Source organism: Hyperoodon ampullatus, assembly GCF_949752795.1.
Source record: "Hyperoodon ampullatus genome assembly, chromosome: 5".
Lineage (NCBI taxonomy): Eukaryota > Metazoa > Chordata > Mammalia > Artiodactyla > Ziphiidae > Hyperoodon > Hyperoodon ampullatus.
The window spans coordinates 81,117,856-81,142,762 of NC_136918.1; the positions used below are offsets into that span (position 1 = coordinate 81,117,856).

Below are 24,907 nucleotides of genomic sequence, written 5' to 3' on the forward strand. Positions count from 1 at the left end.
TCTTAATTTACTATGTATAATCCAGGGAAAAGAAATCTATATTGATCAATCAATATAGATATAATGTCAAATATATAGATCAATCAATGTAGATAAAAGTATGTACTTAAATTTAAGGATGAGTAAAGTAGGAGTACAATAGCCCAATTCTTGGTTAAGAAAAAAAGTAAGCAAGTCACTGACACTACAGATGCCATCTGTCAGCAGCCCAATTAACTGGCATTCAGTGGACATAGCAACACAGCTTTCAACTCTCCAATGAGTTTTAAGTCCAGAGCATGTTCAGTCTTTGTCTTGTTTATCTGCTGACGAAGGGTTTCTAGGAAGATTTAGCAGGGCTTCAATTTCCTTAGCATCGGCCTTGGATCGATTTTTCTGTAAATTACTTTCAATTTCTTCAGGGAGGAGCTCAGTAAAGTGTAGTCTGGCTTTCCTGTCATCAAAGAACAAGAAGGATATATCAAGTATTGCTCTATTTCTTTGGTTTTTAGAGAGAATTTTTTTTAGAAAGATAGTGTTTGTCTTATACTCCCTTACAACTTGTGAGCAAACATTGCTCCTTGCACTTCAAATACAATGACATTTCTTCTCTCTCCTAACCTGTTCCACTTACAAGCCAGCTAGGAGTCTCACATTACTAATGTGGACATTGCCAGGGCAGTAGCTCTGATCCTTAAGATATTCCAGAGTTCTGGAAGGGGTGACATGCAGTTGCTGAAGCACCCTGAGCTAAGGTGTGAGCCTCGAAACCAATCTGTCCTCTTGCCCTCAGGGCCCAGAGGGGATGTGAAACACCCTGCCACTCTGTTAAACTCTCTGTTGACAGACCTTGTGGGACATGCACAAAGGTTATAACATTGGTAATCTCAGTACAGAAAAGTCATATAGGGCAACACTACAGACGTATATTTACTAGGAGTTAAAAAATCAAATTTCCAAATAACAGATCAGTTCTTTCTCCAAGTCAAGTATTAGTGTCTTCCTGTCTTTACGTGATTATCAGGGTCACCTATGACTTTCTTCTCAACTCTTCTCTTATCTTCTTATCTTATCAACTCTTATCTTATCAACTCTTCTTATCTTCTCATATCTTCTTTCATAGCTCTATGGAAAATACAGCCAATGTTCTGTATTTTCTGCTCATTATGTCAATTTTCTAGATTCTCACTTTGTTGATTTCTCTATACTGTAGTTATTTTCAAGCAAAGATGCAGACATATAAAAGGTTCTTAACTATTTACTAACTGTCCTCAGAAATACCACATATATATTATATATGTGTATATATATAAATAACCTATACACTTCTGACACTATTTCCTTCTGCCAAAATATTCTTTCATTTCTATAATTCCAGTTGTTTTTACCCATTCTTGAGGTTTTCCATCTCTAAATAACTGACCAACTTCTCTAGTTTTTTTTTCTGGTTTCCTTTTTTTCTGATTGGAATACAATTATTATTTGTTCATATTTTTCCAAATGTTAATTCTTCTATAACTTCCTATATCAGATTCAAATTACCAGATATTTTCCTTACTTTTCCAACTCCTTTCTCAAAGATTCCTTTTTAAAAAAGAAGTCTCTTAGGACACCTAAAGGGCTAGAAATAAGCTAATGCTTTCATGCTTTTAACTCTCCATAATATCAAATTATATGTTGGCATTCAGAATTTTAAGTACTTTATCCTAGAACCTGGAGAGCTGCATATCTCACTCACCTTCTTACTATGGAGAAGACAGAACAAAACAAACATATGTTGAACACTGTGGTGTGCTTCTGCCCTTAGAACAGTTGAGAAAACTGAGGGCTTGAAGTTAAGGAAAACATCTACGGTCACAGAATTAATCAATAGTCTAGCTGGAATTTAAGGTTTGTTTTCAAGGTTTCATTGGCTCTAAAATCAATGCTTTTTCTCCTATAGCACCTGTCCTTGGACAACAGATCTACAGATATTAAGAATTTCCGTGTGTGTGTGTGTGTGTGTGTGTGTGTGTGTGTGTGTGTGTGTAGCACAAATGGAAGTTTCAAATAAAAACATGGGGAAAAGAAGACTGCTTATCTACCAAACTACCAAAGTAGCAGCAGCAGAGGTCATCTTAGTGGCCAGGAAGCAGAACCATGAGAATCATTTGTACCAAAGTGCTAGATGACAGCCTATTATGATGATCTTAAAAAGAATTAGCATGAAGTCTGCTATTGCTGGACCCCAAGGAGTGACTAGATAAACAGGTGACAGTCTGTATCCTTCTCAGTGGCATCTAGTCCATGAACAGCCACTATATCTACCTAATGCCTATTGCGTCCACAGCAAGAAGTAGAATCTTTGAATGTGGAGGCCTAACCTGCTCTGTATTGTTCATAGATGTATGTGTAAACAAGGATATCATCTTTTAAATAAAGCCAAGTAAAGCTCACTCATTGCTGTTTATTTCCTTTAGGTAATTTCCTATGCAGTCAAAAACATAGGAAAAGAAAAAATATGCAACCAAATGAGATTTACAACATTTTAACTTAAAAAAAAATGTATCTAAGGAAAGATTCTCAATTAGTGTCTTTCAGTTTTCCATTCTCCTTAATTAAAAAGATTAAAAGGCCAGGTAAGGTGCCAGGTGAAGGACTCAGTAAACAGAAACTCTTTGAATTGAGTGGCAATTTAGAGTACTTATTTCAGAGGGCACCACTGTCCGCGGATAGGAAAGACAGACACCACCCCCCTCCACCCCGGTCTTAAGATGCTCCTTACCGCTCTTCCAGTTTCAGCTCCTGGAGTGCTTTTCGATCCTTCTGTTTTCTCTCCTGAACTGTCTCACCACAGTACTTCTGAAGTGCCATCAACAGGCTTCCTATAGGAGTGCTGAGGGGGAGGCAGAGGGAATGCTTAGGAGAAAGAGCTGTTAACCACGTGAAACATGAGTGTCTCTGCTAAGGCGCGAGCAGCACCAAACGAGCCACTTGCTCACTGACAGGTACAGGAACGTTTGATAATTAAAGTGTCCTTGTCAAATAAAAAAATATTAAGATAATTTCCTTCCTGGTCTGAACAACAGGAAAAACAATCAGTGCAACTTCCTAAATTTAACTGGTATAAAAACAACAGGTCTATAAATTGGCTCTGATTTTTATCATGAATGATAAATAAACCAGGAAAAAATATATTTATGACAAATTCTAGTGAATAGCTTTATACTGAAGGTTTCTCAGAAATGAAATTAATACCAGGAATGGTGCCAGAGCCCCTTAAGGGACAAGAAATGTGGGGGGTATTGAGGGAAGGATGCTACTGGCTTTTGGGGCTGAAGCCGCCAAAACATCCTAAAATTCAAGAGTCTGGCACAACTGTCTCACTCAGAATGCCAACAGTTACCCATTGAGAAACTGATTTAGATAATTATTACAGTAATGAAGAGGGTTTGGTTCATGTTTTCAAAGAGAAGGAGTTTTTGACTCTGACACAACTTAAATTCCTTCTGGATACAACTTAAGTTGTAACCACATTTTAAAAATTATTTTTGCTAAGGGGAAATGTTCATTGATGATGAATGGATAAAGAAAATGTGGTACTGTATATACAACTGAATATTATGCAGTCCAAAAAGGAAGATCCTGTCACATGCTGCAACATGGATAAACCTTCAGGACATTATGCTAAGCGAAACAGGCCAGTTACAAAAGGAAAAATATTATATGATTCCACTAATAAGAAGCACCTAGAGTAGTCAAAATCACAGAAACAGAAAGTAGAAAGGTGGTTGCCAGAGGCTGTGGGGTGGGAGAAGGGAGAATTAGTGTTTAATGGGCACAGAGTTTCAGTTTTGCAAGATGAAAAAGTTCTAGAGATCTGTTGCGCAACAATGTGAATACAGTTAACAGTACTGAACTGTACACTTAAAAGTGGTTAAGATGGTAATTTTTATGTTATGTGTTTTTTTTACCTTAATAAAAAAATATTTTTGCAGCTAATTTCAGCAATTTTTCCCTTCAAACCAAGCTGGTATATTAACAATACAACAAAAACATCAGCAATAGATTATAATATGTTGAATTTTAAAACAATTTTTTAATTAAAAAAAAAGAATCCATAAAGTTACAGTGTTTCCTCCTCAAAGGGGGTGTAGAAAAAGGGAGGGTAAGGGAGAAAAAACTCTTCTATTCAGATAAATGCCAACTAATAAAAACAGAAGAAATGACAGAACTAGCAAATCAACATTTTGCAACTTTTACAATAACTGATTACATTAGGGATCATCAATGGATCATTGAAACCACCAGAAGAAAGACATCTGGAGAACAGACTATTTACACAGTCTCACCCCACAGATTCCTTATTAAGCACAATGGGAAAAAGATACCCTTGCAGTGGAGAAATTTAGTAGATACCAAATGTGGCAGGCAGAATTCTAAAATAGCCCCCCAAATTTCCTGCCCTAATTTCTCAACTATGAATAAATGATGAAATATTATGCCCATGATTAAATGTTACATGGCAAAATGGATTTTACAGATGTAATTACTGATTAGTTGAATTAGTTACTGATCAGTTGAATTTGAGTTAATCAAAAAAGAGATTATCTGGGTGAACCCTCTGCAAGGAGAAAGTTTTTTCCAGTTGGTGGCAGAATGGAAGTCAGAGAGATTAAAAGTATGAGAAGGATTCAACATGCTGGTTGCTGGTTTGAACATGGAGGGGGCACGTGAGAAGGAATGTGGATGTCTCTAGGAACAAGGTGGCGCCTGACAGACAGCCAGCCAGGAAACGGGGACTTCAGGCATACAGCCACAGGGTTCTGTCAACAACCTGAATTTTATAGAAACAAATTCTTCCCACAGAGCCTCCAGGTAAGAACCTGCCTGGCCAACACTTTGATTTTGGCCTTCTGAAATACTAAGCAGAGAACCCATCTGAGCCTACGCAGACTTCTGACATACAGAAAAGTGATATTGGGTTGGCCAAAACATTCGTTTGCATTTTTCTGTAAGATGTTATGGAAAAATCTGATCAAACTTTTGGACCAACCCCATATAATAAATGCGTGGTGTTTGAAGCTTCTGAGTTTGTAGTGATTTGTTACACAGCAACAGAAAACTAATACACCAAGTTAACATCACTTACAATGGGTGACATAATATGTCTCTTGATGTGATACACTGAGAAGGACACAACCTCACCTATGCTGTATTCTTGGTGAAAACATTAAACCTAAATCTAATCATGAGGGGATAATCAAACAAAATTGAGAAATATTCTGGGCGAAAAAAAGGCAGTGGAACTGTTTTAGCTTAAAGGAATCTAAAGAGACATAACAATGAAATGCAACAATTAGATCTTGGATTTTAAAAAATTATATATATATGGCATTATTGTAATAACTGAGGAATTTTGAATATGGACCCTATCTTAAATAGTATTCAATCAATCAATGCTAAATTATTTATTGTGATAATTGTACTGTGATATCATTGGAGAATGTTCTTCATCCTGGGAAATACATGCTGATGTATTTAGGGCTGAAGAATTATGAGGTCTAAAATACTTTAAATGGTTTAACCAAAAGAAAAAAAAATAGAAAAGGAAATATACACATGTCCCACACATAAACAGAGAGGTAGAAAAGAAATATGGGAAAATGTTAACAACCGGTGAATCTAAGTAAAGGGTTATATGGGTGTTCAATGTTCAATTCACTCATGTTTTCTACAGGTTTGAAATGTTTCAAAGTAAAAAGTTGGAGAAGAAAATTCTTAAAGTTTATTAAACTATACAAACAAAATCTAACCCCAAATTTTTTTATAGAATGTGCTTGTTAACTGTTTCTTATTCCTTTTTCCTGCTGCTTATAAGTACCTTGCTCAAACCTCAAATAGTTTCAGGTGTTAGAGATATTTAAACAGTTTTTATCCAGTGAAAACTAGAAGTAAAATCAACAACTGGGGAACAATCAGAATTGGACAGTCAAAGCTACTGCTAATACAAGACTAGAGACCTTTTATAGGCTCTAAGTATTAAATCTGTTCTATAGAAATGATTGCAATTTTTAACAGAGAAGGCATTAATGAAATTATATTAATTTAGAATCAAATCATGTTAACACTTACCCCAGCAAGGCTCCAATTATGCCACCAGCTACCAAGCCATGCAGGCCTAAGTTTATTCTAAAAAGACTTCCAGTGATAGCTATTTTAAAAGAAACAAACAAAGGGCAAAATTAAATCATCTTTAAACACCAGAGTTCCATTTAAAAATGTTCCTCCATAAGGACATAAATCTCCAAGTAAGCTTTTTGAACCCAACATTAATATACCACCACAACCTAGATTTCCTGAATCTAAAATGCCCATACAGCCAGCTTCTCATCCACTCTGCAGGTTCAAATGAAGAAACGTTCCTTTTACAAACAGAACTGCTCAGTCGGTTCTATGGACCCAGCCTCTTCTCATTCTGCTTCATTTTTGCCAACCTCGCCTTAAAAACCTGTTATTTCTTCACTTCCACCTCTTTCATTTGTTCCTTCTTTAAGGAAAGTTTTCCTCAAATAAATAACAAAACCTTCACTAGCCCCTGCAGTTCATGTCCTCCCCCAGCCTCACCTTTCTGTACTGCTACGCTACACCTCTCAAGCAGGCCTGCAAGTGGGCAGTTGGCCTACAACGCCACCTGGTGGCCGGGGCATAGGTCCTCTTTCCTTCCCACTAAGACTGTACACCCAAGATGTCCATTCATTTTCCTCTTTCACTATGTACAACACAACGAATGACACTTCAGGTGGTAACAATTTTAAAATTAACATTTGAGGTTTATAGTTCTTATTTAAGTACTACATATTCATTGTTTTAACTTTTCTAAATTTAAAAATTTTTTTCAAGTGATGATATGAAGTTGTTTGTAATATCCTATTATTATCTTATTTTATAGACTATGCATTTAGAGCATCCAGCATACCCAGTTATCCAATTCTTTAACTTTTTGTTTTTGGCTGTGCTGCACAGCATGTGGGATCATAGTTCCCCGACCAGGGACCAAAACCCACGCCCCCTACATTGGAAGTGCGGAGTCTTAACTGCTGGACCGCCAAGGAAGTCCCCGTCTTTTCTAAGTTTTTAAATTAACAAGAACAAAAATCACCTTTAATTCCATTATCCAGAGACAGCAAAAAATTTGGTCTTTTTTTCTAGGCTTCTTTTCCAAACAAAATATTTTTTAAAAACCTATTAGAATAGCCAAACTCTGGAACACTGACAACATCAAATGCTGGTGAGGATATGAAGCAATGGAAACTTGCATTCATTCCTGGTGGGAATGCAGAATGGTAAAGTTACTTTGTAAGACTGGTAGTTTCTTATAAAACTAACATACTCTTACTATACCATCCAGCAATGACACAAGAGTTGAAAACTTTTGTCTATAAATACCTGCACACAGGTGTTCATAGCAACTGTGTTCATAATCATCAAAACATGGAGGCAACCAAGATGTCCTCAACAGGTGATGGAAAAATAAACTGTCATACATCCAGACAATAGAACATTATTCAGCGCTAAATAGAAATGAGCTATCAACCGCTAAATAGAAATGAGTGATCAACTCATGAAAAGACATGGAGGAATCTTAAATGCAATATTATTAAATAAAAGAAGCCAATCCTAAAAAGCTACATATTGTATGATTCCAACTATACAACATTTTGGAAAAGGCAAAACTATGGAGATAAAAAAGATCAATGCTTGCCAGGGGTTGAGGGTGGAGCATGGGGATCAATAGGCAGAGCACAGATTTTTAGGGGGGAAAATACTTTTTATGATACCATAATGGTGGACATATGTCATTATACATTTCCCCAAACCCATAGAATGTAAAACACCAAGTGTGAACCCTAAGGTAAACAGGACTTTGGGTGATGATGTATCAATTTAGGTTCTTCAATTGTAACAAATGTACCACTCTGGTGTGGGATGTTAATAGCCGGAGAGACTATGTGTATGCAGCAGGGAGGAAGTATATGGCAAATATTTTATCTTCTGCCCAATTTTGCTGTGAACCTAAACTGCTCTAAAAAACTGTTTATTAAAAAGGGGGTCAGGGGCTTCCCTCGTGGCGCAGTGGTTGAGAATCTGCCTGCCAATGCAGGGGACACAGGCTCGAGCTCTGGTCTGAGAAGATCCTACATGCCTCGGAGCAACTAAGCCTGTGTGCCACAACTACTGACCCCAGACGCCAAGAGCCCGTGCTCCACAAAAGAGAAGCCACAATGAGAAGCCCACGCACTGCAATGAAGAGTAGCCCCTGCTTGCCACAACCAGAGAAAGCCCACGTGCAGCAATGAAGACTCAACGCAGCCAAAAATAAATAAATAAATAAATTTATTTCAAAAGGGTGGTGGTGGAGGAGGAGTGGTAGGGTTTAGAAGCTGCCAGAAGCCAAACATAAAAAATGGAGTCACACTCTTTGTTACACAGGACCATATTTCTGTGAACAGTCTTTTTCAATCTGGATGTTTTTAATTTATTTTTCTTGCCTGAATGCACTGGCTAAAGTCTCCAGTATAATGCTAAATACAAGTGTATTCATCTACTTGTCTTGTTCTCAATCTTAAGGAAATCATTCAGTCTTTCACCATTAAATATGATGTTAGCTGTTGTTCACAGATAATCTTTATCAAGTTAAAGAAGGTCCCTTTTAATCCTAGTTTGTTGAGAGTTTTTATCATGAATGTTGGACTTTTGTCAAATGCGTTTTCAAACTAACCTTGAATTCCTTAAATAAGTTCCACTTGGTCATGGTGTATAATCTTTATTCGTTGCTGGATTTGGTTACTAATATTTTGTTAAGGATTTTTGTGTATATACTCTTGAGGGATAGTGATCTGTAGTTTAGTTGTCTATCTTCATCTGGCTTTGGTATTAGGATAATATTAATAGCCAGGGAAACCATCTGGTCCTGGACTTTTCGTTGTGAAAAGATCTTAATTAAATATTTAGTGTATCAATTTGTTATAGGGCTATAGGGATTTTCTATTTCTTCTTGAGCAAATTTTGGTAATTTGTATCTTTTTTTCCCCCCTGTGGTCAGTCTTGCTAAAGGATTGTCTATTTTGTTGCTCTTTTCAAAGAACCAACTTCTGGTTTCATTGATTTTTCTCTTGATTTCACTGAGTGTCATTCTAATTCTATTATTTCCTTCTGCCTTCTTACTTTAGGTTTATTTTGCTCTTCATTTTCTAGTTTTTAAAGGTGGAAGCTTAGATTATTCATATGAGATCTTTCTTATTTTAATTTGACTACACCTCATAATTTTTTTTTTTTCCCCACACTGCGGCATGTGAGATCTTAGTTCCCTGACCAGGGATCGAACCTGCACCCCCTGCATTGGATGTGTGGAGTCTTAACACTGGGCCACCAGGGAAGTCCCTGCACCTCATAAATTTTAATATAATGTGCTTTCATTTTCATTCAGCTCAAAATATTTTAAATTTACCTTGTGATTACTCTTTGGTTTATGGTTTACTTATGAATGTGCTGTTTAATTTCCAAATATTTGTGATTTTCCCCCAATTTCTTTTTAGTTTAAATTCCATTGAGAAGAGAGAACATACTTTGTGAGATTTCAATCCTTTTAAATTTATTGAGACTTGTTTTATAGCCTTGCATATGGTCTAGCTTAGAGAATGTCCCCTGTGCACTTGAAAAGACTGAAAATTCTGCTATTGCTGGGTGGAGTGTTCTAGAGATGTTACTGTGTCATGTAGATAGATAAGTGTTCATGTCTTCTATATCCTTGTTGATTTTCCCTCTAGTTGTTCTATCCATTATTAAAAGTGGAGTATTAAAGTCTCCAGCTACTGTAAAAGTCTCCAGCAACTGATTGTCTATTTCTCTTCTCAATTCAAAGTGTTTGCTTCATGTATTTTGGAGCTCTGTTGTTAGATGCATATGTTTCTAAATGTTGTATCTTCTTGGTGGATTGTCCCTTTTAACATTATAAAATGTCCTTCTTTGTCTTCTAGCACTTTTCTCTTAAAGTCTATTTTGTCTGATACTAGTATAGTCACTCAAGCTCTTTTTCTTACTGTTTGCACAGTATATCTTTGTCCATCTTTTTATGTTCAACTAATTTGTTCCTTTAAACCTAAAATATGTCTCTTGCAGACAGCATATAGTTGGATCCTTTTTAAAATACTGTTGGACAATCCCTACTGATTGGAATGTTTAATCCATTCATGTTTTAATGTTTTTATTGATATGGTTAGATTTAGATCTGCCATTTTGCTATTTGTTTTCTGTATTATCTAATTCCTTTTTGACCTTGTGACTATTTTTTAAAGTTGATATTTTATTATTTGCTTTAGGGATTATACTATGCATCTTATCACACTCTACTTCAGATCAGTACTAATTCCAGTAAAATGTAGAAACATTGTTCTAATACAGCTCCACTCCTCTCCCTGCTTTGTGCTATTATTGTCATTTATGTTATGCGTATGTTTAAAAACAATACAATGTTATTATTATTATTTTACACAACCATATGTATTTTAATGACGTTAAGGGTAAAAACAGTTAAGAAAAGAAAGTGGAAACAATAGATTCACAAACTCTTTCATATTAACCTATGTATTTACCATTTCTAGTAATTTTCATTTCTTCCTGTGGAGCCAAGTAACTATTTGGTGTCATTTCATTGCTCCAATTAAGTCCATTCCTCCCCCCTCTTTTGTGCTATAATATATAGCTTTAAATGTTATATGCCCAACACTTCAATTTTATTATTATGTAACTTTTTTAGATCAGTTAAGAAAATATATATTTATACTGCCTTCAAGAATTACTTATATAATTACCTTTATCAATGCTCTTCATGTAGAATCAAGTTACCATCTGATATCACTTCCTTTCAGCCTGAAGGACTTCCTTTAATGTTTTTGTAAGGCGGGCCTGCTAGCAATGAATTCTCTCTTTGTTCATCTGCCAACGTCTTTTGCCTTCAATTTTGTAGGATGGTTTGCTAGATATAGAATTACTGATTGACAGTTTATTCCTTTCAGCACTTAGTCATTCTACTGTATTCTGGCTTCCACTGTTCTGATGAGAAGTCAGCTGTTAATTTTATTGGGTATTCCAATATGAGTTGTTTTTATCTTGTTGCTTTCATGACTTTTCTCTATCTTTCAACAGTGTAACTATTATGTGTCTAAGTGTGAATCTGTTCATGTTGATTCTTCTTGGAGTTTGTTGAGATTCTTGGATGTGTAGATTAATGTTTTTCATAAAATTTGGGAAGTCTGTGGTCATAATTTCCTAAAATACTTTTTCTTCCCTTTTCTTTCTTTCCTCTCCATTATCCATGTGTTAGTAGTCTTGACTGTGTCCCATAGATCTCTGAGGCTCTGTTCATTTGTCTTCATTTTTAAAAATTCTGTCCTTGATAAAAGATAAGCTATATTGATCTATCTTCAAGATCACTGATTCTCTTATGCTCTCTCAAACTGGCTGTTGAGTGCCTCCTCTCCAGTGAATTTTTAATTTCCATTATTGTATTTATCAACTCCAGAATATTCAATTGATTCTTTTTTGAATAATTTCTATCTTTATGGATATTTTCTATATGGTAATTGTCATCACACTTTTATTTAATTCTTTTAAAATGGCTTGAAGTCTTTTGTTTGCTATGTCCAATAGATGGCCTCTGTCAGAGACATACCCAGTGACTGCTTTTTTTTAAGTCTCCTGTTGTTGTAGATCAATGTGACATTTTTGTTTTTGAAAACCAGGCATTTTACGTAATAAATTATACCAACACTGGAGTTGGAACATCTCCCTACCCAGGGGCATGGCTGTGGTTCTTTGCTTATGTAGTGATTTGCCTGTACCAATTCTATGGAGTCTTTGTTTTTTGCTGTTGTTGTTTTTGTAGAGTGCAGCCACAGAAGTCTCTGCTCAGTTTTTATTTTTATGCCTGGCTTTCTAGGAATCATACCAGCTTGGTAGTCAGTCAATGATTTGTCAGAGGTTGTGATTACACACCTTAAGCCAGTAACGCTGCTACCTTTTTTTTTTTTTTTTGCGGTACGCGGACCTCTCACTGTTGTGGCCTCTCCCGTCGCGGAGCACAGGCTCCGGATGCGCAGGCTCAGCGGCCATGGCTCACGGGCCCAGACGCTCCGCGGCATGTGGGATCTTCCCGGACCGGGGCACGAACCCGTGTCCCCTGCATCGGCAGGCGGACTCTCAACCACTGTGCCACCAGGGAAGCCCGGCTGCTACCTTTTGTCAGTGGATCTGTCTGTGGCTTGAAGAATGAACTCAAGGTTTAGGCAGTTTATAAATCCTTTCTGGCTTTTACTTTCTGTGTTCTTGAGGCCTCACAATTAACCAAAGATAAGTAGCTTGCTAGGGCCCTTACCAGTCTCTCCTGAGTGTGCTTACATATACAGGTAACTTTCTGGAGTTCCAGGGATTAGTAAGATCTTACTGAAGTCCTCTTTGGCTTTCTTGTTCCCTGGACATCCCGGGTAAGATTCTGCCTCATCTGTCAGTCTATTGCTTGCCCCAAACAACATCCCCTAACTGTTTGCTATTGTTTTCAGCACCACCCTTAGGCATGGAATTTTCTGTGCTCTGCTCCATATCAAGTCAGTCACCTCAAACAGCAGAAGTGTTGTTCCTCCCAGCCTGCCCTGCCCTTGTGGAACTTCTACATCATGCAGCTGGGTGTTAGGAAGTGGAAGCAGCCCCAAGCTGAAACATTACAGACTACTCCCACTGTTCTCACTGAGATTCAGTAGAAATTCTTGAATAAATGCTTCTCAATTTGTTGTGTGCCTCTGGTCAATTCTCAGAATCTTTAAATGGTTGCTTTTGATAATTTTGTCCAGTTTTATTATTACTTTTGAGGGAGAGGATTTGCCAAGCTCCTTACTAAGGCATTCTAGATGTTGAATATACTTTTATGAATGTCCAGACCAATGCCAAATAATAATGGTGAGGGAAGACATCCTTACCTGAGTCTGACTTCAGGATAAATTAGTATTATACCATTAATTTTAATGTTGCTTGCTGGTTTGAGATAAAAATATATATTGTATCAGATATATTTTTCTATTTTTATTTTACTAATATTTACATTCAATCAAGAAACCTTCATTCTACCCTGCTATATGTTAAACAATTGTGAAATAAAAGGCAAACACTTTCTCTGAATTCAAGTAAGTTGTCTAGTGGGGAAGCAAAACAAGTAAACAGCTACAACATAGTGTTATAAATGCTTTGATAAAACTGTTTACAGTGAACTATGAGAACACAGGGGAAAGGTACCTAAGATAGGAAAATGTGAGCTAGGAGAACCCTCCAGGGAAGCTGAAGCTGACAGATGAAGTGAAACTTGAAAGACAGGTTAAGTATAGAGCTGAATGAAATTAGTTGTGGGAGTTGGAAGGTGGATTCAAGCAAGCATTCTTGTAAGGCAAGAATATGCTGGGTTTGAGAAATCCAAGTAGATTATAAGTTTTGGGCAAGAGTGGTGCATGGAGGTCAGGTCAAGAATCGACATTAGAGTGATGGGAAACTATGGAACAATCTGAAGCAGAGAAGTGTTAAAATCTTATTCATATTTCAAAAAAGTCAGATAACAGTAGAGGTGAAGCAAACCAAGATTAGAAACAGGGAAGACCTGTAGTAGCAGTGGGAACAAAGAAGAGGTGAGAGAGTCCATATATATTTAAGGAATAAGACTGATAGAACTAGGGCTTCCCTGGTGGCACAGTGGTTAAGAATCAGTCTGCCAACGCAGGGGACACAGGTTCAATCCCTGGTCCGGGAAGATCCCACATGCCGTGGAGCAACTAAGCCTGTGTGCCACAACCACTGAGCCTGTGCTCTAGAGCCCGCGAGCCACAACTATTGAGCCCGCGTGCCACAACTACTGATGCCCACACACCTAGAACCCATGCTCCTCAACAAGAGAAGCCACCGCAACGAAGCCCACTCACAACTAGAGAAAACACGCACACAGCAACGAAGACCCAACGCAGCCAAAAATAAATAAATAAAATAAATAAATTTTTTATTAAAAAAAAGATTGATAGAACTAGAAGTCTGGAAAGGGGAAATAAAGGGCAGAACCACATCATTAACTGATTTCCAATTTTGGAATTTAACAGATGACAGAGAACATATAACAGGAGTAAATTTGCAAGTAGGGGCAGAAAGACAAGAGTTTGGTTTGGATATAGGCACTTGAGCCTACAGAATATCCACGTAAAAATGTTCACAAGTTAAAACCTGGCAAGTTCTAGCTGCTACAATGCTATTAATGCCTATTTCTAGTTTTATATTTTTTAATGTTTTCATTAGAACATTAAGCTCAAATTACGTATATGTGCGTTTGCCTGTGTATGTATACATAGAGAAAGAGACAGTGCACCCAAAATAAAAGAGAGCACAAGTGATAAAGCAAAAGGGCTAAAATGTTAATAATAACTGGGAATTCCCTGGCGGTCCAGTGGTTAGGACTCTGTGCTTTCACTACCGAGGGTCCAGGTTCATTCCCTGATCAGGGAACTAAGATCCTGCAAGCTGTGCAGCCGGGTGGGGGTGGAGTAAAAAAAAAAAATGTTAACAATAACTAATATCAGTACTAAAGGGTATTGCTCATGGTGCTCCTTGTATTTTATTTTTGCAACTTTCCATAAGCTTGAAGTTATTTCCAAATAAAAAGTAAAAAACTGTTATGTGCAGTATATGTATGTTTTTGTATGCGAGAGAATGTACATGAATTAGTGAGTGTCTGCATGTATACGCAGTTAACTTCATTTACATTTCTGGAAATGTACTGGATTTGTACTGGAAGTGTAATGAAAATGTTCAATACTTTTTTTTCTTTTTAAACATTCATTTTAAAGAGGGCATTATCTACCAGAGGCAGAGAACTTTAAAATAAAATCCAATCTCTTACCATGAAAAATCTGGCTCCTTTCTACTTCACCTTACCAATCTCATTTCAAGCCATTCTTTCCCTTATTCACTATGTTCCAGTCATATTATCCTGCATTTGAGAAACCTTAGAGCCTTCACCCTTGACGTTCTCCCTGCCTAGGCTACTCTTCGTTGCAAGCCTTGCTCCTTTCGATTCTTCAGGTTATCAGCTTAAATGTCACCTCCTTAGAAAGGTCTTCTCCAGTATGGTACTGGCACAAAAACAGAAATATAGATCAATGGAACAGGATAGAAAGCCCAGAGATAAACTCACACACATATGGTCACCTTATCTTTGATAAAGCAGGTAAGAATATACAGTGGAGAAAAGGCAGCCTCTTCAGTAAGTGGGGCTGGGAAAACTGGACAGCTACACATAAAAGAATGAAATTAGAACACTCCCTAACACCATACACAAAAATAAACTCAAAATGGATTAAAGACCTAAATGTAAGGCCAGACACTATAAAACTCTTTGGGGAAAACATAGGCAGAACACTCCATGACATAAATCACAGCAAGATCCTTTTTGACCCACCTCCTAGAGAAATGGAAATAAAAACAAAAATAAACAAATAGGACCTAATGAAACTTAAAAGTTTTTGCACAGCAAAGGAAACCAAAAACAAGACGAAAAGACAACCCTCAGAATGGGAGAAAATACTTGCAAGTGAATCAACGGACTAAGGATTAATCTCCAAAATGTATAAACAGCTCATGCAGCTCAATATGAAAAAAACAAAAAACCCAATCCAAAAATGGGCATAGACCTAAATAGACATCTCTCCAAAGAAGATATACAGATTGCCAACAAACACATGAAAGGATGCTCAACATCACTAATCATTAGAGAAATGCAAATCAAAACTACAATGAGGTATCACCTCACACCGGTCAGAATGGCCATCATCAAAAAATCTACAAACAATAAATGCTGGAGAGGATGTGGAGAAAAGGGAACACTCTTGCACTGTTGGTGGGAATGTAAATTGATAGAGCCACTATGGAGAACAGTATGGAGGTTCCTTAAAAAACTAAAAATAGAACTACCATACGACCCAGCAATCCCACTACTGGGCATATACCTTGAGAAAACCATAATTCAAAGAGTCATGTACCACAATGTTCACTGCAGCTCTATTTACAATAGCCAGGACATGGAAGCAACCTAAGTGTCCACCGACAGATGAATGGATAAAGAAGATGTGGCACATATATACAATGGAATATTATTCAGCCATAAAAAGAAACGAAATTGAGTTATTTGTAGTGAGGTGGATGGACCTAGAAACTGTCATACAGAGTGAAGTAAGTCAGAAAGAGAAAAACAAATACCATATACTAACACATATATATGGAATCTAAAAAAAAAAAAAAAAAGGTTCTGAAGAACCTAGGGGCAGGACAGGAATAAAGACACAGACATAGAGAATGGACTTGAGGACACGGGGAGGGGGAAGGGTAAGCTGGGACGAAGTGAGAGTGGCATGGACATATATACACTACCAAATGTAAAATAGATAGCTAGTGGGAAGCAGCCGCATAGCACAGGGAGATCAGCTCGGTGCTTTGCATCCACCTAGAGGGATGGGATAGGGAGGGTGGGAGGGAGAGTCAAGAGGGAGGAGATATGGGGATGTATGTATATGTATAGCTGATGTACTTTGTTATACAGCAGAAACTAACACACCATTGTAAAGCAATTATACTCCAATAAAGATGTTTAAAAAAAAGAAGAAGAAAGGTCTTCTCGATCACCCTGTCCACATTAGATCCCACTGCCCCACCTATTTGTTACTTTCTATCACAGCAACGTGTTTTTTCCCATCCACATTAGATGATAAAACTCAATGAAGGCAAAGACCTTATCTGTTTTGTTCAACAAGTAGACCAAGGACCAAGCACAACGTTTTCCATATATTTTGCATGAATGTTGAATGAGATGTGATGAGAAGCCAACCAAAGAATTCAGTAGCCATGACTTGTAAGTCCTTACATATTTCCTAAACCATATTTGAGATTGAAAAATGTAAACAAAACAAAAATGTCTTACCTCCTGCAATGACAAAATGGCTTAGGGCATTTTTATTTCGGTACACATTTAGACCAGTGTTCACTGTACTGAGAAGAAGGGAGGAGGAGGAAAACATAATTTAAAGCATATCTCATTTACCTTCTTGACTGTAACTTTCACTAAAGTGATACGTATCAGTTTAGAAGAGCCTACTATGTCAATCCCTGGTGCTAGTCTAGGCTCCTTCAGTATGTTCCAGATTGCTAATATGCCAATAAGCAACAGAACATAAAGAAGAGTTCTGCAGTTCCTCTGACTTAGCAACCCGGTATCTATTTTGATATTAGTTGGCAGACCTTCATCCATGCATACAAAAGTACAACTGAACCAATCTTTTAGGTAAATAGATAAAAGTTCTTAAGAAAAAGGTATCATGAATCACTTTTATATGGGCGTTCAAATTTTACAATTCCACTGCTCAAAAAATGTGCTCCTCAAAGAATACCCAAGACCGTTCGTCACAATTCAGAGAACTTACTTGAATATAGTCACAAACATGGCCGTTCTCCAACTCCAGCGCCAGCCGTACCGGATGAAGCCTCGTGTGGCAGCACGATGTGCAGATTGCTAAAGTTAATAAAAAGGCTGTGAGGTTCTGAGACACCCTGACACTTTCCCTATTTTAAAAATGTGGTGGAGGAATGTCAGCTAGGCATTAAGTAGGGACACCTAAACACATAGAAATGGGAAAATGTCTAGAAATATCATTCTTTAAGTACTGAAACTTAAGTGAAAATGCCATGTGCATCATATTCTATCAGGAGGTGTAAAAGGAACTAAGAGATGCAGTGTCAAACAAGTAATCCATCAATTAAGTAGCAACTAAGAATCTATATGACAAACACTATGACAGACATAAAATCAGTATTAGACATACTTTTTTTCAAGAAATTGTGGGGAAAAGAAAAACACAAAATAAAGAAGAAGCACAGAGTATACTGTAAAGGGTAAGGATTAAAGTTATACAGATGTGCAGGAAAGGAGGAAAGGAAGAAAAAAAAACAATCTTTACTGACCACCTTCTATGTAAAAATTGTTAACATATTACCTCACTTAATCTTTACAACATTTTCTTCAAGCAGGTGTTTTAGTTTTAACTAAAACATAGAGAGGAAGTTTTTCTCAGCCAACAAGGAATAAAGTCAGAACTGGAAATTAGGTTGTCTGTTTCCGCAACTCATTTTCACTAGACCACAATGAAGCAAGTCTGGCATAATATTGCGAGGGTAAAGCCAAGATTTTTAAAGAATGTGACAGAAACTCTGAAACTCTAAGTGTAGTCTTAACTACTATATGATATTGGGCAAATCAAAACCTCTCTGAAAGTTATCAGTGCGAACTCATGGCTTTTAATAAATGGGTAAATATAGAAACAGATATAGAAATGTGCATGAATCTGTATATAAGTCACACACACATACATACACATACACATTTCCTAACTCTATCTGCCTAGAGCCTAGAAGCCATGATACCTCAGTAACAGTGAGCATACCTAGCACTAGAACTTGGTTTTTAAATACCATTTTAAAAGAAACTATATGTCTTTGGTGAAATGGGCTTATGCCAGGGCTGGTGCTTAAAAAGTAAAAGATGGACCAGAAACATCTTGCTGTGCCTTTTAGAAAGTAAAGGCGTGCTCAAAGAGTAATGGGGACATATCAAAAGGACACAGGAGCTAGCTTTAAGGGGCTCCAATGGTCCAAATCCAGGCCAATTTGAGTATCAAAATAAATGATGATAATAATGGATTATAAAACTACAGAATAAAATAAGAATCCATGAGTCCACATTGAATAAATAAATTATAAATAGATAAATGGACAAATAAATAAATAGAGGGAAAGTGAAAGCTCTTCCTTACAGCAGAATACTAACCAATAAATATAAATGGATTGATGGAATTAGAAAATGGCCATTTGGCAACCACCACAGTCATAACTGCTTTAGGCAAGAATCAGCATCAAATACTAAAACTAGAGGGTAGAAATTTGATGAAAAATAGGATATTGGCATCGTCTCAAAGTAGCTAATAAGTATTCATAAGACACTTATGAATTACAAAGAGAAAAAAATAGTAATTTTACAGTGGATAAACCTGGCAGGGACCATCTTAACTAAGTGACTAAAGTAAGCATCACCAGTTGAGGGACAAATAGATATCTTGTGCTCCTCATCCTTACCTACTGAGGAATACAACATCAGTTCTAGGGTATTCCTGCAAAAACACGTAAGTGAAATCTAATCACAAGAAAACAGCAAACAACCAAGTTGAGGGACATTCTCTAACATAAATGGACCATAGTCTTAAAAAATATCAAAGTCATGAAAGTCAAAGAACAACAGAAAACTTGTTCCAGATTAAAGGAGACTGACTAGAGAGGCACGACATATGACATGCAAATGCAACGCCTGATCCAGTATTAGATCCCGGACCAGAAAAAAATTTTTTTAATGAATTGTTTACTTTTAAAATAAATTATATTAGTGGGACAACTAGCAAAATTTACATAAAGTCCATAGGTAAGATAACAGTACTCTGTGTTAATGTCTTGCTCTGCATAATCATATTGTGGTTATGTAAGAAAATGTCTTTGTTTTTAGGAAATGCATGCTGAAGCAATCATGTGTCTATAACTTACTCCCAAGCAGTTCACAAAAAAATAATAGTACGTCTTATACAGAGAGAGAATAAGAAAGCAAATGTCGTAAAATTTTAACATTTGGAGAATCTGACTGAAAGGTATACAGGAATTCTTTGTATAGTCAGCCCTCTGTATCCTCAGATTTGGAACCTGAGGATGTGGAATCATGGATATGGGGGGTCTATGGTACTGTGCCTTTTTATACAAAAGACTTGAGCATTTTCAGGTTTTGGTATTCGCAGGAGTCCTTGGATCCCAATCCCCCTTGGATACTGTGGGACACTGGTACCACTTTTGCAACTTTTAAGTCTGACACAATTTCAAAAAAAAAAAGCTTCAAAAAACAAAAATTTCTGAGCTGTAACTTCCTCACTAATACAGTAGAATTGATGTGCGGAGCTAAGATATAACAAATGAGTTAGCACTCTACAAACTATAAAGCTCTAAGTGTTAATTATTGTTTTAGTGTGAGCTAGTGTACTGCAGGAGGCTTTGCGAATAGGATAAATATGCTACAGCTGAGCCTTGATGATTTAGCATGGGTGTAGAAATATATTTCAGAAAGTAGAGCCATAAGTGGTGATCAATTCTGAAGATAAGAAAAGTGGTCTGACGAGGCTCGTGTATGCACTTTAGCATTAGTACTTGCATTGTTGTCAAGTACAGACTTTGTTTCCTAAACCTTCCCAACCCTACCACCTAACTAGATGACTAAGTGTAAAAGGAACAGCTAAACTGGCATGCCCCCAAATACTATGAGAACACCAGTACATACCACTGCATCAAGCTGGTTGTGGTAAATTTCTGCTTGGCTCTGCTCAATATAGTGCTGTTTAGCGTGAATAAAAGCTGGTATCCCCCCATATGCCCAGCCGATGACGCCTGCTGAAATTGCCGCCTTGTAAATACCCTGAAGTTCTTTTGACGTTCTCTGCTGTTCACTAAAACATCAAAAAGACAGTGTTGTTTGGGATTAGTTTATGCATACTGCTCTCCAAAAGACAGTATGATCAGAATTACTTCAAATGCTAAAAGGGCTACACTTTTCATGATGGGCAAAACCAGTTAAATCTTCTGATGAATTAAATAATTTTATTACAAGTAGCTCAAATCTCAGCCAAAACTAATCTATGCTTTCAGAAATTAAGCTAGTGGTTATTCTTGGGAAGGCAGTGACAGGGAAGGGGCACCAGGGGGAGATTCCGGGATGCTGTTAACAGTCTTGGGGCTGCGTACACAGCTACGTTTGCTTTGTGAAAAGTCACTGACTGGTATACTTATGTACATTTTTCTAGGTGCATACTATACTCCAATAAAAAGCTTGTTTTTTTAACGTTATTTTATTTGATGACTATTACAGCTCTACTATATCCCTGTAAACAGAAAGAATTTGTGAACTGGATGTACAGATCAATATTTCCCTTTTTGAATTTTTAGATAACTTTTGGAAATTACATGAGCTTATGAGATTTTAGGACAACATATGCCAGAATGAATTCCTAGATGTAAAAAAAAAAAATCACAACTATCTTTCTGAATATTTAATTTTTATGTCATGCTCAGATGGGCCTGTACTATTAAAGACCATTGAATAAGAAAGCTCACTATGCAGTGGGCAACACAGACAAACCTAAAATAACAGGGAAAAGCTACCATTTCATCCAATCTATTACTCTCAAAAGCATAAGAAACCAGAACCCGTACTGGAGCTTCCAAGATGTCCTCTGGAAATTGCTCTAAGAAACAGCTAAGTTTGTAAGTGTTCAGTTACTATAAATGATGGCCCCCCTACATAAGTAAACTACTAAATGTTAATTTTGTTTGTTTGTTTGGGGTTTTTTTGCGGTACGCGGGCCTCTCACTGTTGTGGCCTCTCCCGTTGCGGAGCACAGGCTCCAGATGCGCAGGCTCAGCGGCCATGGCTCACGGGCCCAGCTGCTCCGCGGCATGTGGGATCTTCCTGGACTGGGGCACTAACCCGCGTCCCCTGCATCGGCAGGCGGACTCTCAACCACTGCGCCACCAGGGAAGCCCTAAATGTTAATTTTTTACAGTACTAACTTGCTTTCTTCAGAGGTTGTACAAGTGTTTAATTCTAATTGCCAATAACAACCACTACATTTCTGAAATCAGAATCAGTACGTTTTTATAGTTCCTGCATACACAAGAGAGAAACCTAAATAAAATCTCTTAGGAAAATAATTCCTATATCAAGAGGAAAAACTGCTATAAGCTGAACTTTATATTTTATCTTTTATAATGAATAAGGACCAAAAACAACATTTACATAAAAACTGGTAGAACTCAGAAGAGTAAATGGAAAAGAGCTTAAGATTTAGCAAGCCAGGAAATGCAATACGCTTTCCTCTTTCTCATCCTCTGAAAAATTCCATGACATAGGTGACATTTTTCTTCATTTTATAGATAGAGGCTCTAAGAAGTTACATGATTGGCCCTAAGAGCTAAGGAACGGTGAACAAACAAGGCATAGTGGTGGAAAGGACCTGGACTAGAAGTAACAGCAATGGGGTTGTGGTTCTGGTTCCGTCATCCACTGCTAAGTGACCTGCAGCCAGAAAACAATCGCTCTGAACCTAGGTTTCCTCACCCATGACATGGAAGGGAGAATGAAAGTCACACTAAATTATCTTCCAAATTTCTTTCAGCTCATCATTCTGTTGTTTATAAAGCTGATCAAAATAACACTTTTCTGTTGTGTACTACACAGGATCGTTCACAGGTATCTCAAATTTTGGAACGACCAATGAGAAGGGCGGCCTCGATATCTTTAAAATGAGATGATGAAACGAAATAAAGTAATTAAATACAGTTCCACCAGTTCCCCTGCCCTATCTCAGCAACATAATAAAACTTAAATGTTAATTTATCCACTTGATAACAGTGTAGTATATGGTAAAGTACTTCATAAGAGGGCTAACTTTTCACCAGTATGTGAATTTAAAAAAATGATGAAATTAACTAATTATCCTGAGGTTTCCATTAAAGTTAGCTTAAAGACTTATTTATTCTTTATTGTGAAACATCCTTATTTGTGAATCCAGCTAATATTTTTTCTTTTATAAACTGATGAGACAACAGTTGCTACTATTTTTTTATATATTCCCTATTTGGCAGAATAAAAATTTTACAACTCTCTGTTATCTCTCCAACCTCCACTTTTATGGCGAGGAGGAGGGCTGCTGTTCATGAAAATTTGGGATCAAGTGAAACATGAAAAAGAATACTGGAGTGGAGTCCTGCAGATGTTGGTTCTAGGATCACTAAGTAGCTTGGTTCAATTCTTCTAATCTGTAAAATCGGGGGATTACGCTAAGACTATAGTCCCTAAAACCCCTAAAAGCTCTGACTTTCAGTTAGTCTCACCCTTACCATCTGAAAACCGGCCTGTCAACGAATAGAACTACCAAACGGCAAAGGTAGGATACAAACTTGGAATACAAATATTAGAACCCCAAATCCCACAAAAATAAATCCCACCACCCTGGGGTCCTTCGCCCTAGATGACCCAGGCAGCAGGTCACCTCCTTCGAGCCCCTCCCCACAGACAGTAGGCACTTTTACTCTTTGACAAACAGCTCTCGGAGGCGGTCCCATCCGGATTCCGGGTATTGGGGTTCTGGGACGTAGGAAGGCAGCTTCTGGTCTTCCACAAGAGCCTTGGGATCGGCGGCCACAGCTTCGGCAGCAAAGACCCGAGGGAAAGGACTCAGCGCCCTGCAGAGGAAGCTCCGTGGCGCCGGCGGCCGCACCTCCATGGCCCTCTACGAACCTGCCGACAGACACTCGCTTGGGCGCTCAGGGCGCCAAAGCCTCCCGGAGGCGCCGTGGGAGAAGAGCGAGGTTAACTGCAAGAAGGAGTGGACGAGTACCCGTACACTAGGCCCGAGCTAACTCGCGGCCGTAGCCGCTGCCACACCGCCTGACAGACTTGCCCTCAGGGCCAAGCCTCACTTTGCAGGCCCTCGGACACACGAGACAGGAAGTCCCGCCCCAACGAGGGCAAAGGCCAAAAGAGGAGCAAAAGGGGAGCAAAGGCGGAGCCGGAGCCGAACACACTTCCGGTTGGAGGCGGGAAGGACCTCTGCGGTGCGGGGTTGGCCCGCCGGAAGTGAGGCGGCGGCGAGTAGACACGCTCAGCGCCCTCTGGCCCCGCCTCTGGCGTCATGTTCCTGGTCTTCCTGCGCCAAAAAAACGGGAGAGTTGGGCAGTTTGCAGGTGGCGAGATGTGTTCGGCAGTGTTCGGAAGCTAAAGTAGGTTAGCGTATTTAAAACGGCAGAAACCCCATGTAGGCGAAGGAAGTGCAGTGTTCACTACAAGTGGAGTACGGAAAGGGGAAGGCAATTTGCGCAAATACAAGCCCAACTTACCCTGTCACGGACTCCCGGGCTGGGTGGGGTCCATTCTTGTTTTCGGAAAGGACCGAGGCGTTGAAGAGGGGTCTTGGTGCCAGTTACCCCGAGATTTCCAGAACACTTTTTAAAGAAATCGGCCCTGGGCTTCACAAGATGGGTTTTATTCCCCATAGTTCGTATGCCTACTGTTTCTCGAAGGGCAGGACAATTTCTGGAATTTCTACCAGGCGTTTGCTTGATAGTCCAGCACTAATTTCCCTACAGTCTCCACTAACATGTGCTTCAAAGTATAGTTTTTATTAAAATGCACGCATTTAAAATATTCTCAAACTGGTTTGTGTAATTTCACTTAATCTTTGCTAGCATCCAAATATAGTCACATGTTCTCTTTGCCAATCCCTACCCATCCTTGATTCCTTTCTAGGTGTAATTAGAAATCGTTACACTCTTCAGTAGGATACAGTAAATAGAGTTCAGGAATTTGATAGCTGGAATTCTATAGATAAGGCCCAGGAAGTGACTGATAAGAGTGACTAGCTGAGTCAGTCACGGCGCCAGGAAGATGTCTCTGGTGTCTGGGAGACAGGATTAGATTCAGTTCCCAACATAACATTTACTACATTGCATCACGATTTCCTATTTGCTATGTGTCTCAGTAGACTAACTTTGAGGTCAGAGACCGTTTATATTCATCTATCTCCAGTACCTATCATGGCTGGCACATAGGTTGTCCAATAAAGAATTCAGATCCACTGACTCTTGGCTCTGGCTCCAGGTTGCTGCCTATCCCATACAGGCGGAGGTGGGCACCAGGATAAAGTTCCAAGGCCTGAAAGCCCAAGGAAATGGC

General features: G+C 38.2%; 1 protein-coding gene across 1 annotated transcript; it reads right to left on the minus strand.

Moving 5' to 3' along the window:
* Positions 1 to 23,459, minus strand: TIMMDC1 (translocase of inner mitochondrial membrane domain containing 1; the record flags this gene model as incomplete). The annotated part of the gene is made up of 7 exons (XM_079705401.1): positions 1 to 433; positions 2,744 to 2,854; positions 6,094 to 6,172; positions 17,018 to 17,085; positions 17,517 to 17,605; positions 20,459 to 20,624; positions 23,266 to 23,459. 7 exons carry the CDS (start codon positions 23,457 to 23,459, stop codon positions 283 to 285), a joined length of 858 nt encoding a protein of 285 aa, XP_079561527.1. The 3' UTR covers positions 1 to 282.
* Between the last annotated feature and the right edge of the window lie 1,448 nt (positions 23,460 to 24,907).